The 16,440-nt window shown below is 36.0% G+C and overlaps 1 protein-coding gene across 3 annotated transcripts in view; it reads right to left on the bottom strand.

Annotated features, from left to right (window-relative positions):
• RC3H2 (ring finger and CCCH-type domains 2) overlaps positions 1 to 16,440 on the bottom strand; it is a 51,074-nt gene that overhangs the window by 28,824 nt on the left and 5,810 nt on the right. For all 3 annotated transcript variants that reach the window (XM_026009259.2, XM_026009260.2, XM_026009261.2), the window contains exons 2-5: positions 14,920 to 15,217; positions 11,679 to 11,796; positions 7,999 to 8,232; positions 2,824 to 2,999 (exon numbers count right to left, since the gene is read on the bottom strand). In XM_026009259.2, coding sequence (XP_025865044.1) covers positions 2,824 to 2,999; positions 7,999 to 8,232; positions 11,679 to 11,796; positions 14,920 to 15,150 — 759 coding nt within the window. In that variant the 5' untranslated portion in view covers positions 15,151 to 15,217. The remainder of the gene's footprint in view (positions 1 to 2,823; positions 3,000 to 7,998; positions 8,233 to 11,678; positions 11,797 to 14,919; positions 15,218 to 16,440) is intronic.

Genomic DNA, 16,440 nt, shown 5'->3' with positions numbered 1-16,440 from the left:
AAACTTGTACACTGACATTTGAAACTTGGCTAGGATTCAGAATACCCAGGACTAGTACAAACTCTGAGACTCAGACTGAACAAATCATTCAAACTGTTCAAAATCATGATTTCTTCATTAGTAAAATGAAAATATCTCCAGACCACCTCACTGGTTGTTTCTACTGCTATTGTTGGCACATGAGACAACAATAGTATGACCCGCCCAGAACATGAAGATGGGAAAATCAAGTTACCAACTGAGAATTAATAGTATCAGTTCACAATTCTCTTTGGGAATAGGTAATTACATTATAGAAAAGTGTGGGACACCCGAAATTCTAATCAACACAAGTTTAGGTATAATTTAAGAGACAGCAGAGTATATAACTTAGAAATCACAAAAATCTTTTTTTTTTTTTTTAAGATTTTATTTATTTATTCATAAGAGACCCAGAGAGAGCGGCAGAGACACAGGCAGAAGGAGAAGCAGTTCCATGCAAGGAACGCAATGTGGAACTTGATCTCGACACTCCAGTATCACGCCCTGGGCGGAAGGGAGGCGCTCAACCGCTGAGCCACCCAGGCGTCCCTAGAAGTCACAAAAATCTATATTCTATGCTAACCTATTTAAAGAAACACCAAGAAAACAAAAAAGTTAGCAGCCTAAAATATAGAAGAAACCCAGAAACCAGATGACAGTAGCACTGATTCAAATACCAAGTAGGCTACAGGGTGCCTTGTAGGCAGCATAAGCATCTATTCACCTGAGTGGTAAAGACAAGACACAGGTGGCTAACAGAGCCTGGTCATATTAAAGTTCTCACTACCACGCATCAAAATCATCCACAAAGCATTAGAAACTACAATTTCAGGTAATCACAATTCCTGTCTTTGAAGACCACACAATTTAAAAAGTATATATGAATGCTCAAGTCCTACATCAGATACACCAAATCAGAATATCTGGGGATGGGACCCAGGAAAGTATACTTTTAAAAACCCCACAGGGATCCCTGGGTGGCGCAGCGGTTTGGCGCCTGCCTTTGGCCCAGGGCGCGATCCTGGAGACCCGGGATCGAATCCCACGTCGGGCTCCCGGTGCATGGAGCCTGCTTCTCCTTCTGCCTGTGTCTCTGCCTCTCTCTCTCTCTCTCTCTCTGTGACTATCATAAATAAATAAAAATTAAAAAAAAAAAAACAAAAAAAACCCCACAGATAAATAATTCTGATGCAGATCATTAGTTGGGAATCACTGCATCAAACGTTAGAATCATTAACTCCCCTTGTGCTGATTCCATGCTAATCAAGCAAAGGTCTGATACTCTTCTGCAGGAAAATATCTGCAATATGATGATTTAAGTCATGTAAGAGTTGCACTTCTCATTACAAATTAATAAAATTGATCATCGATTGTGTGTGACCTTGGTAAGGGTGCATCCGTTCCTGAAGAACCGTATGCACCCACAAAGTTCACATCTCTGAGCCTATAAAATCAGGGCAAGACCTTTGATAACGATGATTTTATCAGAGTAAACGATACCCAAGAGAGGTCTTTTGGCAGTTAAGTCAGCAAGATATCTTTTTATTAATCTAAACACTGCTTTAATGTTTTAAGCTAGAGGCCAATAAGGATGAAATGAGAGCATAAAATTGAAATCCTTTTCTATACTGTTATTCAAATATCAGATAGTAGTAACTGTAGATGTATGATCATAAACCACAAAGCAGTATGATGCCTATAAGAGAAAATACACATTAAGTCAGGAATACACAGTGTGAGAACCTAGTCTGTTACTTCAGGATGATAAATGATCTCTGTAATTTGGCTGCTTAGCCAAAAACATAATGTTTGAGGAATCAGGGATTCATTTCTATTGTTGCCCTAAAGGTACAAAATCAAGCACTATAACTATCAGGGAGATAGTGTCCAAGCCTCATTAGTGGAGATAAATGAGTTCATTTGAACAGATTTCCATCAGCAATTACCTGTTATTTCAAACTATGCAGTCTGCCGAAAAAAATTTTTTCTGTCTATACTATTTTCACTCTTGGGCTTATATATAAAACCAGCAAAATAGCTTAAATAAGCTTTGGCTTTCAAATTTTGATGTTTTATAGAAGCCAATGGACCTTTACAGTTCCAAGTCTTTGGGCCTTTCTCAAGATCCAGCTAGCAACCCCTACTTTTTTTTTGTTTTTAAAGTAGCAACCCCTACTCTTGTAATATGAAGAAAGTTAAGGATTGGCCTACTTTCCACCTCCTTCAGTACCTATAATCACCCACAATTCTAAAAGACAATGAAACTACATTTCTAAATATCTTGGGGTTTTTCTGTCTTTTCCACCAAAACAAAACACACACACAAAAATCACACTCCCTAAATGCAGAGTGGGGCAAGTACCTCAACTTTTCACTCTTGTTCTGAGGCAACATTATAAGCCATCTTCAGATTAAAGGTTGTAATCTAATCACAACAGGGAATAAGATAAAAATAATGGGAAGTTGAAACATTTACCAACTTTAAATACTTTTACGTAGTTTTCCCTTTTAAGATGGTAAATTCATTTGAATTAGGCTGCTTTAGTCTACATTCATTATCCTGAGAGTCAAGTTTACCAAATTATTTCCTTATGCTCCATTTTGTGTTATGCACATCTTCACATGTTTATTCCCAAGAGGTAGCATCACAGATGCAAACAATGCAGAAGGAAAGCAAAGTTTCCTTTCAACTCTTGAAAGCGTTCTGTATTCCTGGAGCCTCTAGACCAGGTAACACTGATTCTAGAAAGCCTCTGTCTCACACACAAGCAACTAACATCTAGATGGTTGCTTGCTACTTACCTTAAAACATGAAGCTCGATACAGTAGTTGCACAACATGACCAATACTTGTTTTTGATGCCTGAGGAAATCTTGGTTCTAGTCTTTGCACAACAAAAAGTACCAGTACTTTCCTTGAGAGAGCAGAACCATCTTCTAATGCTAGCAACACCAGCTTTAAGGCCTCTTCTTGCATAGCTAGAAGTAAGGAACATGAATTCACAATTAATGAGAAACCTTGCAGATCATGTCTGCCAAACTTCTTTGGGTTTTAGTTCATGGCGGTCCATCATCCACAGTCTATTTCATTAGCACAAAAAGAAGACATCACAAATACAAAAATACAGTTTACTTAAAAATCAAACAAAATATAATTTCTATTAAATAACCATTTAGAACACAAGTCAACAGAATTTAAAATGTATCTTCTGAAGGTATTTAACGATCAACTAAATAATGTTAATGTTACAGTGTGAAGAAAAAAATCCTCATTTACAAAATACATGAAATTACTCTAACATATTGAATAACATATAAGGGACATATAGTAGTCTCATGATAAATGATCATTTTTCTTTAATGCATGAGACTATTAGACAATTTGCCTGACAGAACAATTTTGCACATAATTTTAAAGTGATATTAGCCTCTGGGAGCAATACCTAAAGAAGGTATCAATTTATGTTGTTTTCCGGCCAGGGGTGTATATAGTATAATCTGAATCTAATCATGAGGGAATATCAGGCAAACCCAAATTAAGGAATTGTTTATAAAATAACTGCCTGTATTCTTCAAGAATACCAATATCGGACAGAAAGGCTGAAGAATGGTTCCAGTCTATTTAAGAAGATGAAAAGAGATGACAAACAGAATAAGTGATCTTGGCCTGAATTATATTCTGAAAGAAAATAAATTGCATTAAAGACATTTCTGGGGTAATTGACAAAAACAAAATACAAATTAGATTTTAGTATGGTATATAAGTTAAATTTTTTTGAGTCTGATGAATAAACTGTTGTTACATAAAATGGTATCCTTGTTTTTAGGAAACATTGGAAGTATAAAGGGATATAAGGGCACTAAAATATGCAACATGTTCTCAAATGGTTCAGGAAAGAGAAAAAGAGCAAATAATATGACAAATATAACAAAATATTAAAAACAAATGTAGATAAAAAGCACACAAGAATTCTCTGCATTATTCTTGCAAAGTTAAAATTTTAAAGTGCACTGGTTCTCAATTAAAATGGGAACTTCAGAGCTGAGAGGTCATCTATAATCTGGATTACAAATCAAATCCTTTTTTAAATGAGGTATTGAGGTCAAGGTTCACAACTAGTTAGCAGCAAAACTGTACTTGCACCAATGACTTTTTAAAAAAATTGAGGTAAACTTTATATAAAATTAACCATTTTAAAGTATACAATTCACATGAACAACCTTAAGGTCTATCTAGGAAACCTACAGCATAATGGTTTATGTCATTCACCATAGCCTCTACCCACTGCCTTTGGCAATCACTAGCCTGCAGTCTGAATCTATGAATTTACCTTTGTGGATGCTTCAAATACATGGAATCACAGAATGTGTGACCTTTTTACTGGCGTCTTTCACTTAACATAATATTGAAGTTTACCTACATGTATCATTTCCAATCCTTTTTAAACTTTTATGCTGACTTTACATAGAAATGAAAATATTTTATGTATTTTGAATTCTTTCTGTGCCTGAATAATATTCTATTTATGGACAAAGCACATCTGGTTATCCACTCATCAGCTGATGGACATGAGGACTGCTTCCACTTTTGGACCACTGTGACAAATATTGCTGTGAAATTGGTGTACAAGTTTTAGTTTGAATCTGTTCTCAGTTCTTTGGGGTAGATACACGAGTGGGACTGCTGGGTCATATGGTAACTCTAACTTTCTGAGGAACCACCAAATCATTTTCCACAGAGGCTGCACTGTTCTACTTCCCAAGTTTCACGCATATCCTCACCAACAATCTTTTTCCATTTTTTTACATTATGGCAAACCTAGCTGGTATGAAGTGGTATCTCATTGTGATTTTGATTTGCATTTCTTTAATGACTACTGATGCTAAGCATCTTTTCATGTGCTTTTTGGCCATCTGTGTACCTTTTTTGGAGAGATGTCTTTTCGCCCTCTTTGTTCATTTTTTTTTACATTGTGTTGTCTTTTCGCTGTTGAGCAGTAGAACAAAAGATATTTGATACTCAGTCTAGTGCTTTTTAGGTCAGGTAAATAAATATGAGGAAATATCCAAAGACAACATTCTTAAATTATATGTAAATGTGGATTTTTAAAAATATTTTTCAATTTAACTTTGTATTATGGAAAATTTTCAACATACAAAAGTAGAGATAACATGATCCCATAAGATAGCTGTTGCCAGTTCTTACCCACTTTTCTAGTTTGCTTTGGCTGGAGTGTTTTGAAGGTAATCCCAGACAACATAGCATTTCACCCTTAAATAATTCATTATTTATTTCTAACATGTAAAGACTTCAAAAACATTTTTATAACTTTATCACATTTTTAGAAAGTAATATATATCCCTATTATCATATAATATTCAATCCGAAGTTGAATTTTTTCCCACTGTCTCAAAAATTTCTTCTTATAGTTGGCTTGAGTAAGTATCCAAATAAAGTCCATACATTGCTTTTGGTTAATATGCCTTTAGGCTTAAAATACACACACACACACACACACACACAAAAGCTTCCCACTACCTTCCACCCTCTCATTAAAGAGAAAATTCAGTTTTTCTCTGAATTTTTTTAAGAAACAATCATTTTTCTAAACACTTCCCCACATTCTTGGTTTGGCTTATTTTAGCCAAGGAATGCTTGTAGTATTCCTAAATATGTTCATTTATCCTCTTTATTTCATGTAAACTACGGGCTTGATTAGATTCAGAATGAGCTTTTGTTTCTTTTTCTGCCAAGCATATTTGTTATTCCATATATTAAAAGTGGAGATAATTAAGGCCTAGCTGTCTCACTTTTAGTAATGTTAAGATTGATATTAGGTTCAGGTCTCACCCATCTATAGTAAATTTTCCCAGCAACCTCACATCTAATGGTTTTAACAGCTACTAACAATTCTTGTGTAGACCCATTAATTGACTTGAGATTAAATGTGTGATTTTTCTAATTTTGACACATTTTTTTCTAAATTTATTAGCTGGAATTTTGCTAAAAGAGGTACCTACATTCAACGCCCTGAGAAACTGTCCTTGAAAACAGTTTGTAAAGGAAGGACAGAAAAAATATGCTTGACTTTTATTCTACTCTTTCATAATTTCTAGAATAATGTGTTGGCATTATTAAGCAACTGCCAAAGAAAACCATTTAATTTTTCTTGTACCGTCATTACAAAATCTTGGATTTTCATATATTTTATCTTTCAATCCATTAATCATTATTCATTTTGATTTTCAAACCGTGCCACTCACGTCCAGCGGGAGACCCTTCAAATTTACTTATTTTGACATGATGCCAATGATCTTTGATAGCTTTTGTGCTTTCTACCCCAAGAATTCCCAGGCTCAACTTGTACTTCCCCACCCTAGAATTGGAATATGGCATTTATCCAAAGAGCCCGGTTTCTTTTTAATGGGCAATGGTATTTATTAAGGGTCATAATCTGGGTGTTATGGCTATTCACTGCTTCTAAGCCCGGTGGGCAGACCTAGAGAATAGGCATTTTTAGAGGAAGAAAAGTAAATGAGCCTGTACTTACAGTGACAATTCAAATTTAAGACCAAAGGGTTTTTATATAAATTCTTTGACTTCATACTTGTATTTTTTTTTTTTTGTAATGCTGAAAATCTTGGTTCCTGATGACATTAACACCATAGCTACTTAAATTTCAAATAGGTCATAAATAATTATTAAAAAATAAATCATACAACTGTAAAAAATACCAAGCATGGACAGCCTGGGTGGCTTAGCGGTTTAGCGCTGCCTTCAGCCTGGGGTGTGATCCTGGGGACCCGGGATTGAGTCCCACGTCAGGTTCCCTGCATGGAGCCTGCTTCTCCGTCTGCTTGTGTCTGTGCCTCTCTCACGGTCTCTCATGAATAAATAAATAAAATCTTAAAAAAAAAATACAAGCATGAATTCCTCTGTAACTTAGTATAGGAAACACTTTTTTTTTTTTTTTACTCCATATCCAGAAGTAGTAACTGAAAAGACTGATATTTGACTATATTTTTTAATTGCATCACGGAAAACATCAACAGCCCTGACAACAAATATTGTCAACCTTTTGAATTCTGTCAATCTGATATATGAGAAATGGTCAATATAATTTTCATGTATATTTCTCTTGATAGAGAAACACTGAGTATATTTTAGATGTTTGAGGGCCATTTACATTACTTTTTCTTGTGCATTTTCTGTTTACGTCTTTTGCCAATCTTCAGTTGGGTGGTTGGTGTCTTTTTCTGAGTTTTTAGAAGTACCTTACGTATTAGTTTTATTAGTCATTTGTGATATAATAAAAACATTTTCTAAGTTTGTCATTTATTTTTACTTTGATGTTTAAGTAGCTACGGTGTATGAGAAATAGATCTAATTTTGTCTTTTTCCACATGTCTATTCAGCTGTCATGTTTAAAAGTTTAAAAAGTTTCCTTTACACACAGTCACACACAAAATTCTACCTGACTGTAGCTCTAAAACAATAAAGCTTCTAAAAGGTAACAGAGAAGTGTACTTCATTCATAACCTTGGTATAGGTAAAGATTTTTTAAGTGGAATGTAGGTGGAAATAATTATGAAGGCATTACCCCTGGTGATTTGTATGTTTGTGTATATAATTTGTCTTCCAAGTTTTAAAGACAATTAAAATTTTTTCATTAAAAAACTTTATTTTTCCTTTACTTACTACCTGTATAATATCAGGCCTCTCTAACTCGATTTTTTAAATTATAAAATTGGATCTGTGTCACTTCTTTCGAAAGCTGCTAAAGAGTAAATGAGAAATTTATTCTAAAATGCTACAGTACTGTCACATAGATTATGATTACAAAAACTGCTTTAATTATGTCAATATTTATATGTATAAATAAAGATGGGTTAAGTCTCAGGATTCTCAACTAACTCTAGAAATTGGCATCCTCTAACCCTGATAGCCAATAAGAGAAAAGATGGTGATCTATCCTACCTGGCCCTAGAAACTGGCATCCTCGAGCCCTGACAGCAGCCCACAGGTTGGCAGACAATTGCTGGGGATTCTGGTGCTGTAATATTAGTTCTGTTACAGTTCTTTCTCCAAGTGAACGGGCTGCTCGCATGGCTCTTACACGACCTTCTTCCTCCACCAGTTGACAGTTTACAAGTGTCACCAGTTTCCTTTGCATTGGACGGCTCAGTGCACTCTGATTCAAACTAGCTACACCTTTAAGAGGAAGGAAAGAAAGTTTTTCAATTAAATAAAACAAGTCAATTTTCATTATCCATACTTAACTATGAAGCCATAATTTGTAATGAGTCCTCTGTAAGGTACTTTCACTGTTTTAATAAGAGTATTACTATTCTGTGGTAACAGGAGTCTAATTTTTAGTTACTTCAAATTTTATTTAGGTATCCTGTTTTCTGGGTTGCATGTGTCCCTCAAGAGACTATTCTGGGGGCAGCCCTGGTGGCGCAGTGGTTTAGCGCTGCCTGCAGCCTGGGGTGTGATCCTGGAGACCCGGGATCGAGTCCCACGTCGCGCTTCCTGCGTGGAGCCTGCTTCTCCCTCTGCCTGTGTCTCTGCCTCTCTCTGTGTGTCTCTCATGAGTAAATAAATAAATCTTAAAAAAAAAAAAAAAGGCTATTCTGGGTTTATTTAGCCTGTTTTCCATCCAGTTCATGAAAAGTTTAATAACAGCTCTAATTTTATTACATACATGACGTTTGGAATAGAATGGCAAACTCTAAGATCATAATCCATTTTCCTAACTCAAGGATATGCTCCAGCAATTCTCTCCTCTCTCTGACATCATTACTTCTTCCCTTTCTATTTGATTGCTTCCATCAGCAAGACAAAAAAAGAAAGCATGCTGTTATTTCATCCATCTTCAAAATAAATCTTTTTATTCATTGCTTTTCACCTACCAGTTCTGCCCCATTTCTTTCTTCTCTTTTGTAGCAAATCTCTAGTATTGTCTATATTCACTATCTCCAAATTCCTTTTTTTTTAATAAATTTATTTTTTATTGGTGTTCAATTTACCAACATACAGAATAACACCCAGTGCTCATCCTGTCAAGTGCCCCCCTCAGTGCCCGTCACCCATTCACCCCCACCCCCCCTTCCTCCCCTTCCACCACCCCTAGTTCGTTTCCCAGAGTTAGGAGTCTTTATGTTCTGTCTCCCTTTCTGATATGTCCCACACATTTCTTCTCCCTTCCCTTCTATTCCCTTTCACTATTATTTATATTCCCCAAATGAATGAGAACATATAATGTTTGTCTTTCTCCGATTGACTTACTTCACTCAGCATAATACCCTCCAGTTCCATCCACGTTGAAGCAAATGGTGGGTATTTGTCGTTTCTAATGGCTGTATCTCCAAATTCCTTGCATCACAATCTTTAAAGCCTATTCCAATCAATCTGTTGCTCCTATCACTTTATCAAAACTGCCTGTCACGACAATTACCTCTACTTTGCTAAGTCAATGGTCAATTCGGAGTCCTTCCCTTACCTGACCTTTCAACAGCCCTCAACATACAACCACTCCTAATTCCTTTAAACACTTTCTTTACTTAGCTTCCAGAATACTCCATCTCTCGCTTTTCTTCTTTCCTTTTATTTCAGGTCTTTTTTTAATCTGATTTCATCTTTTCTTCCTGACTTCTTAATGTTAAAATGCCTCAGAACTCAGTTTTTGTTTTCTTTATCTACATTCACCGTGTGCATGATCTTAGCCAATCTTATTAGTTGCTGTAAATTATATTCCTATGTTAATGACGCCCAAACATACAGTTTCTATACCTTATTCCTTAACATATATCCACTGGTTACTCAATAGCATCCAAATGAAGATCTGACATCTCCAACATAACATGATGAAAACTGAACTCCTGATCTTCCCATCTAAACTTGATCTACCTACAGTATTCCTTATCTAGGTTGATGGCAATCTCTTTCTACGTGCTCAGACCCCAAAACCCAGGAGTCCTCTTTGATTCTGCTTTTTCTCACAGCCCACACGCAATAATTTAGGAGATTCCCTGGACTCTACTTTCAAAATATTTCCCGGACATTCACTTCTCACTACCTCCACTGCTACTATGTTGGCCCATTAGCCTATTAACCAATACCCTGCTCCTATCCTTTCCCTTCTACACTGAATTCTCAACAGAAAAGCTTGAGAGATCCTTTAAACATTAGTCAGATTGTGTCACTCCTCTGCTTAAAACCCTAGAGTGAATCCCCAATTTCACTTGGAGTAAAAGTTCGAATCTTTAAAATGGCTTGCAAGTCTGCACATTATCTGGTCTTACCACTTCCTTTCATCTATATCCTACTGGTCTCCCCTTCACTCCCACTGCTCCAGGCACACTCTCCTATTATTGTTCTTTGAAGATACTAGGCATGCACTAGGGACTTGCTATTGCCTTTCTAGAACAGTCTTCTTCTTCTTCTTCTTTTTTTTTTTTTAAGATTTATTTATTTATTTGAGAGAGAGAGAGAGCACAAGAGGGAGGGACAAAGAGAGAGAGACAGAGAATCCCAAGTGGATTCCATGCTGAGCATAGAGTCTGACTCGGGGCTTGATCTCAGAACCCAGAGATCACAACCTGAGCCGACAACAACAGTCAGATGCTTAACTGATTGTACCATCTACGTGCTCCATCCTTATTGCCCCTCTGGAACAGTCTTTTCCCAGGAACCTACATGGCTAACTACCTCACCTCTTTCATTTCAAGTTTAGAAGCTACGTTCTTAATGAGGCCTACATTAACCACCTTCTATAAAATTGCAATCTGCCCTTGTCCTCTCACCCTGACCTTTCTAATCCCTTTAACTGTATTATTTTACATCCATAACAATTATCAATTATACTATATAATTTTTATTATGTTTATCGTTTATTATACTTTCTCTCTTTTCTGAAACAGAAGTTCTCTGAAGGCAAGCATTTTACTCATGTATGCCAAGAACCAAAACATGGCCTGGCACTTAGTACATGCTTGTCAGTATTTGCTCAATGAATGAATGAATGAATGAATGAATGGAGGTGGATAGGCTAAGTTTCTCAAGGAAATCACTGTGTCCTAAATATTCAATAGTGCAAAGCATAGAGCAGGTATAAAATAATACTTGATTGATTCATCTAAGATGTGTGGGTCACGAGGTATGCAGTGATAATCAAATTGAATTCTGTAAAAAAAAATAAATAAATAAAAATAAAAATAGAATTCTGTTTCTGTCAAACACTTAAAGTAATTTATTGTACTTATATGCCTATCTCCCCTAATAGACTGTGGGCTCTGTGAGGGAGGGTTAGTTAGGGACCCTAACCATGATGAATGCTCAATAAAATTGAATGATGGAATATATGAAATTCTTAGCAGGACTTATTAAAATTGATATTCTGCTACAGCAGTATTATTTTAATGAATACAAATACTGTAGGAATCTCAATATGTAGTATCTGATGAATTCTTAAAATAGTAACAATATTAGTTATTTTCAGAAGAAAATATAATGCTCTCCAACAAAAAGTTTTCCAAGAGTTGTCCAAACTCATTTTTTAAGAGTCAAAATTATTTGATAGAGTATTAACATTAAGTCTTTCAAAGTAAATGTTACCAAATCCTGCTCACCAGTAAAAACACTTTTTATGAACCTACCTTTACCTCCACTTAGTGGTTTCAAGTAGAGTGCCAAATCCTCAACACATTTCTTTGCAACCTCATAGTGTTTGTTCTCACCTAGATTACTTAACTTTATTGACTGATGATCTGGTACCTAAAAAAAAAAAAAAAAGAAAAATTGAGGAAATACATTCATCCAACTCATGGAACTGTTACTTACATATTTGATAATAATCTTGGTGAGTATAAAATTATAATACAGAGACAATACATCAAAGTACTTTAAGTAAAATTAAAGCCGAACACCTAGCCAAACTGCTTTCCAAGAACCAAGTTTATCATACTTAATAGCAGGGGCTCCAATGTAGTAATAAATGGAAAAAGCAGCAGGTAGTTAATAATATTCTATAATGTTAATGTCTTAAGATTGATAACTATGCTATAATTTTGACAGATGTTAACATTAAGGGAAGCTACAGAAAATTATACAGGTTCTCTGTGCGCTACTTTTTACAAGTTAAAGTATTTTAAAATAAATAGGAAAAAAAGTACTTAGCACCTTCTCACTATGTAATTCATTTACTGTATTTATCGATAATGGTTTGTCTCCTTTTGGTAGAACAAGACAGTATTTTTTATTTAAGTAGGCTCCATGCTGGGCTTCCAATGTGGGCCTTGAACTCACAACTATGAGATTAGGACCTGCGCTGAGATCAAAAGTCATATGCTCAACTGACTGAGCGACCCAGGTGCCCCAAGATGTACTATTCTTAAAGAAAGGTCAACATTTGGGCATAAACTATAGCTCTGCCACTTCTATGAGTGACCTTGAGTAAATCATTTAACTGCTCCAACTCATGGTTTTCCTCCCTGAAAAATGGAGACGAAAATCCCTATTTCATATTGCCATTATGAGAATTCAATTTAATCCAACAAATATTTGTATTTATGGAGTGCTTAACATGTTCCAAACACAGTTTTGGGTATTGGGCATCTATCAGTGCACAAAACAGGCACAACTGCTTGCCCCTTGTAGAGCTTGCAATCTCGTGAAGAGAGAATGGAGCTAATATATTAAAAAACATAATAAATAAATAGGTAGTATGATAGACACAGCAAGGATGGGGGCGGTATTGGGAAAGTCGGAGAGTAGTTACAGTTTTAGCAGGGGGTCATCAGGACAGGCTACCTTGGGAATCATGACATTTGAATAAAGACTTGAGAGAGGAGAGGTAATAAACATTCTACACAGAGATAAGAGTCGCAACAAAATCCCTCAGGTGAGAACATGTATGGCATATTTAACAACTGGCTATGAAGCAATATAGCTTAAGCAGAAAGTCTGAATCCAGTAGTAGCAGGTGGGGCCAGGTTTTAAAGGTAATAGAAGGGACGCCTGGGTGGCTCTGCAGTTGAGCGTCTGCCTTCAGCTCAGGTCATGATCCTGGGGTCCTGGGATCCGGTCCCACATCAGGCTCCATGGATGGAGCCTGCTTCTCCCTTTGCCTGTGTCTCTGCCTCTCTCTCTCTCTCTGTGTCTCTCATGAATAAATAAAATATTAAAAATAAATAGATAAAGGTAATAGAGATCTCACTGTATGGGCCTGCAGGCTATTAAGGACCATTTGAGAGGACATTTATAAACCACAAAACATAATACCTGGCCTATATAGCAGATGCTAAATAAACGGCAGATAGCTAGTATTATTAGAGTCTACCATATTTTATTGTATCTAAGATGCCACTGTCTGCAAAAGGCACTGTTATTTTATGTGCCATTAAGAAAAACTCCTGCCAATTATGACATACAACTGATTATAGATGCACCTTGATTTCAGAGTGTCTAACTGGATTATGAGCATTGAAAAGAATTTTTCTTTAAAAGATTTTATTTATTCATGACAGACAGAGAGGGAGAGAGAGGCAGAGACACAGGCAGAGGGAGAAGCAAGCTCCATGCAGGGAGCCCGACGCAGGACTCGATCCAGGGTCTCCAGGATCCGGCCCTGGGGTGAAGGCCGCACTAAACCGCTGAGCCACCGGGGTTGCTCAGAAATGTGTTTTAAAAGAAAAACTTGGGGCAGCCCCGGTGGCGCAGCGGTTTAGTGCCGCCTGCAGCCAAGGGTATGATCCTGGAGACCCAGGATTGAGTCCCACATCGGGCTCCCCACATGGAGCCTGCTTCTCCCTCTGCCTGTCTGTGTCTCTGCCACTCTCTCTATGAAAAAATTAATAAATATTTTTTAAAAAATAAATAAAAAACTTGAAATAACAGGATACTAAAAGAATGTAATATTTTTAATTTGTTGAATTTTCTAAGTAATGATTAATTAGAAAAGTCCTTATTTTCTTACTTTAATATACAGGACATGATGTACAGAATTTCATCTTCTTTCTCACTTGTAAAATGTGGATAATAACTATCTAAAGAGCTACAGTAAGAATTAGTACTAATAGATCTTGAATACTTACTATCATACCTAACATAAAACAAACTCCCATTGAATGGAAATTATTGTAAGTATAGGGTTTTGGCCTGATCCAGTAAAATGATTATAAACAAGAAATATTAACTTTATAACACGTGAACATAAAAAAACAGTGTAGAATTTATTATTGATACTCTGGAAATTGGTTTTCTATATATATGTCCCTAAATAGGCCTTATGTTCTTTTTTTTTTTTTTTTAAAGATTTTATTTATTTATTCATGAGAGACACAGAGAGAGAGAGGCAGAGACACAGGCAGAGGGAGAAGGAGGCTCCATGCAGGGAGCCCGACATGGGACTTGATCCCAGGTCTCCAGGATCACACCCCAGGCTGCTGGTGGCGCCAAACCGCTGCGCCACCGGGGCTGCTCTAGACCTTATGTTCTTATTTGTAATATTATCCTAAAAGTCAAGTGAAGTTAAAAACCTGCATTTGGTCCTAGCTGGTTGATATCTAGCCAAAGCTTAGATTATATTTCTTTTCATATCACCTAATGAATAAATGCTTATATATGCTTATTTTAAAATGCTCCTTATCCATCAAGTCACTTATATATGTTGACCAGTGCACTGAACACAAAGAAATACATAACTATAATGGGATTTATGGTTTTGCATAAGGATTTATAACATTATCTAGAGAAAATCTTTTGCAGAATACAATCATGATATCAGGGACACTGAATATTTTTGATGTTTCAAGTATCACTAGACACATTTGTACCCCTTAATAAACAAAATTCCATAATTATTAAATATACCAAATTAGTACAATCTTGAAAGCTTACCTGGGCTCCCACTAACTGGAGGAGTGCAAAGTTGACAGGAAGGACATCAATGTCTGTGTTGATGGCAGTCTGGTCAAAAGGACAAGCTTTTCGGTGAAGTTTATTCAAGCAGGTCTTGCAAACAGTGTGTGAACAACCTAAACTGATGGGTTTGTGCACATTCTCATCAAATTCATTATAGCAGATTGGACAGGACAGAAATTCTGTCCATTGAGCTGCCTGCACAGGCATTGTAGAAGCTGGATGCTCGGGTTAGCAGTCTAGCAGATCATTATTTTGCTGTGTAGTGTTTTGTAAGCTGGAAATGGACAAAAGTAAGAATTAACCACATATTCATCATTCACCTTTTAAGAGTTAACTGCTTAAGTCAACCATCACAGTTTCAAAATCTAAAACACCCTGAATAATTTCATATGCTTTGGATGTCCTTTTCTTTAAATCTATTTGCTGAATTTGTTAAATTTCTAAAATTTTCTCCAGAAACAACATCTGCATAGTGTCCTTTTTTAAAAAAAATATTTTATTTTATTTATTTATTCATGAGCGACAGAGAGAGAGAGACAGAGGGAGAGAGGCAGAGACACAGGCCTAGGGAGAAGCAGGCTCCATGCAGGGAGCCTGATGTGGGACTTGATCCCCCGTCTCCAGGATCATGCCCTGGGCTGAAGGTGGCGCTAAACCGCTGCGCCACCCAGGCTGCCCCATAGTGTCCTTTTCAACTAAACATATTTATATTGGTTGGTCAAATAATAGTCAGCTACCAAAGCTTTTATATATTTTTCTTGATGACCACATCAAATATTAACTTTCCATGTTTCATTTTTAGGAATAGAAATTACTTTGGATTCTGAGTTTTTGGATAGCTACCACCCTTAAACACATTAAGAAATGGCCTAAGAGTTATTGGACTTTGAAAACTATTAATCCAAAGAATATCATAGTGAGTAAAGCATGAAGAAACAGCCACTTGAATGACCAAGTTAGTCAAAGATATGTTCAGCTTGGCAGCTTCACAAAAGAGGAAATCTCTGGTGAAGATCTGACTAAATGGCTAACAAAGGTACTGAAAACCAAAGTATGTGAGATGATGGTAGAGCAGTTTGTCCAAAAATGGAAAAAAAAAAAATGCTAACCTTAAAATACAGAAATACAGTGCCAAAATAAAAAAAAAATTGTCTTACAAATCACGTATATCTTAGTGAGATAGATATATAGATACACAACCCAAAACTGTCCAATGACAGGTCCAATGAGCAAGATATAGAAGAATAAAGCAATATTCTCATCTAATAATTCTAAGCAGGAAAAAAAGCAAAATATAAATTTTTATCTTTATATATGATTAAAAGGCATATGAGAAAAATGATAGAATTCTTTTTCCTAGGATTAAAATGTTCATTCTATGATTTTTAATAAAATAAAATTTTTAGTGCCAAAACTGTACTGTACTCTAATTTAAAATCTTGATACCTAACTTTAACACTCTACATTTCACAAATTTTTCATATCTTCCAATTCAAA

The sequence above is a fragment of the Vulpes vulpes genome, chromosome 2 (assembly GCF_048418805.1).
Source record: "Vulpes vulpes isolate BD-2025 chromosome 2, VulVul3, whole genome shotgun sequence".
NCBI lineage: Eukaryota > Metazoa > Chordata > Mammalia > Carnivora > Canidae > Vulpes > Vulpes vulpes.
The sequence above is the reverse complement of the archived record's forward strand: the minus strand, read 5'-3'. Positions and strand labels throughout refer to the sequence as shown.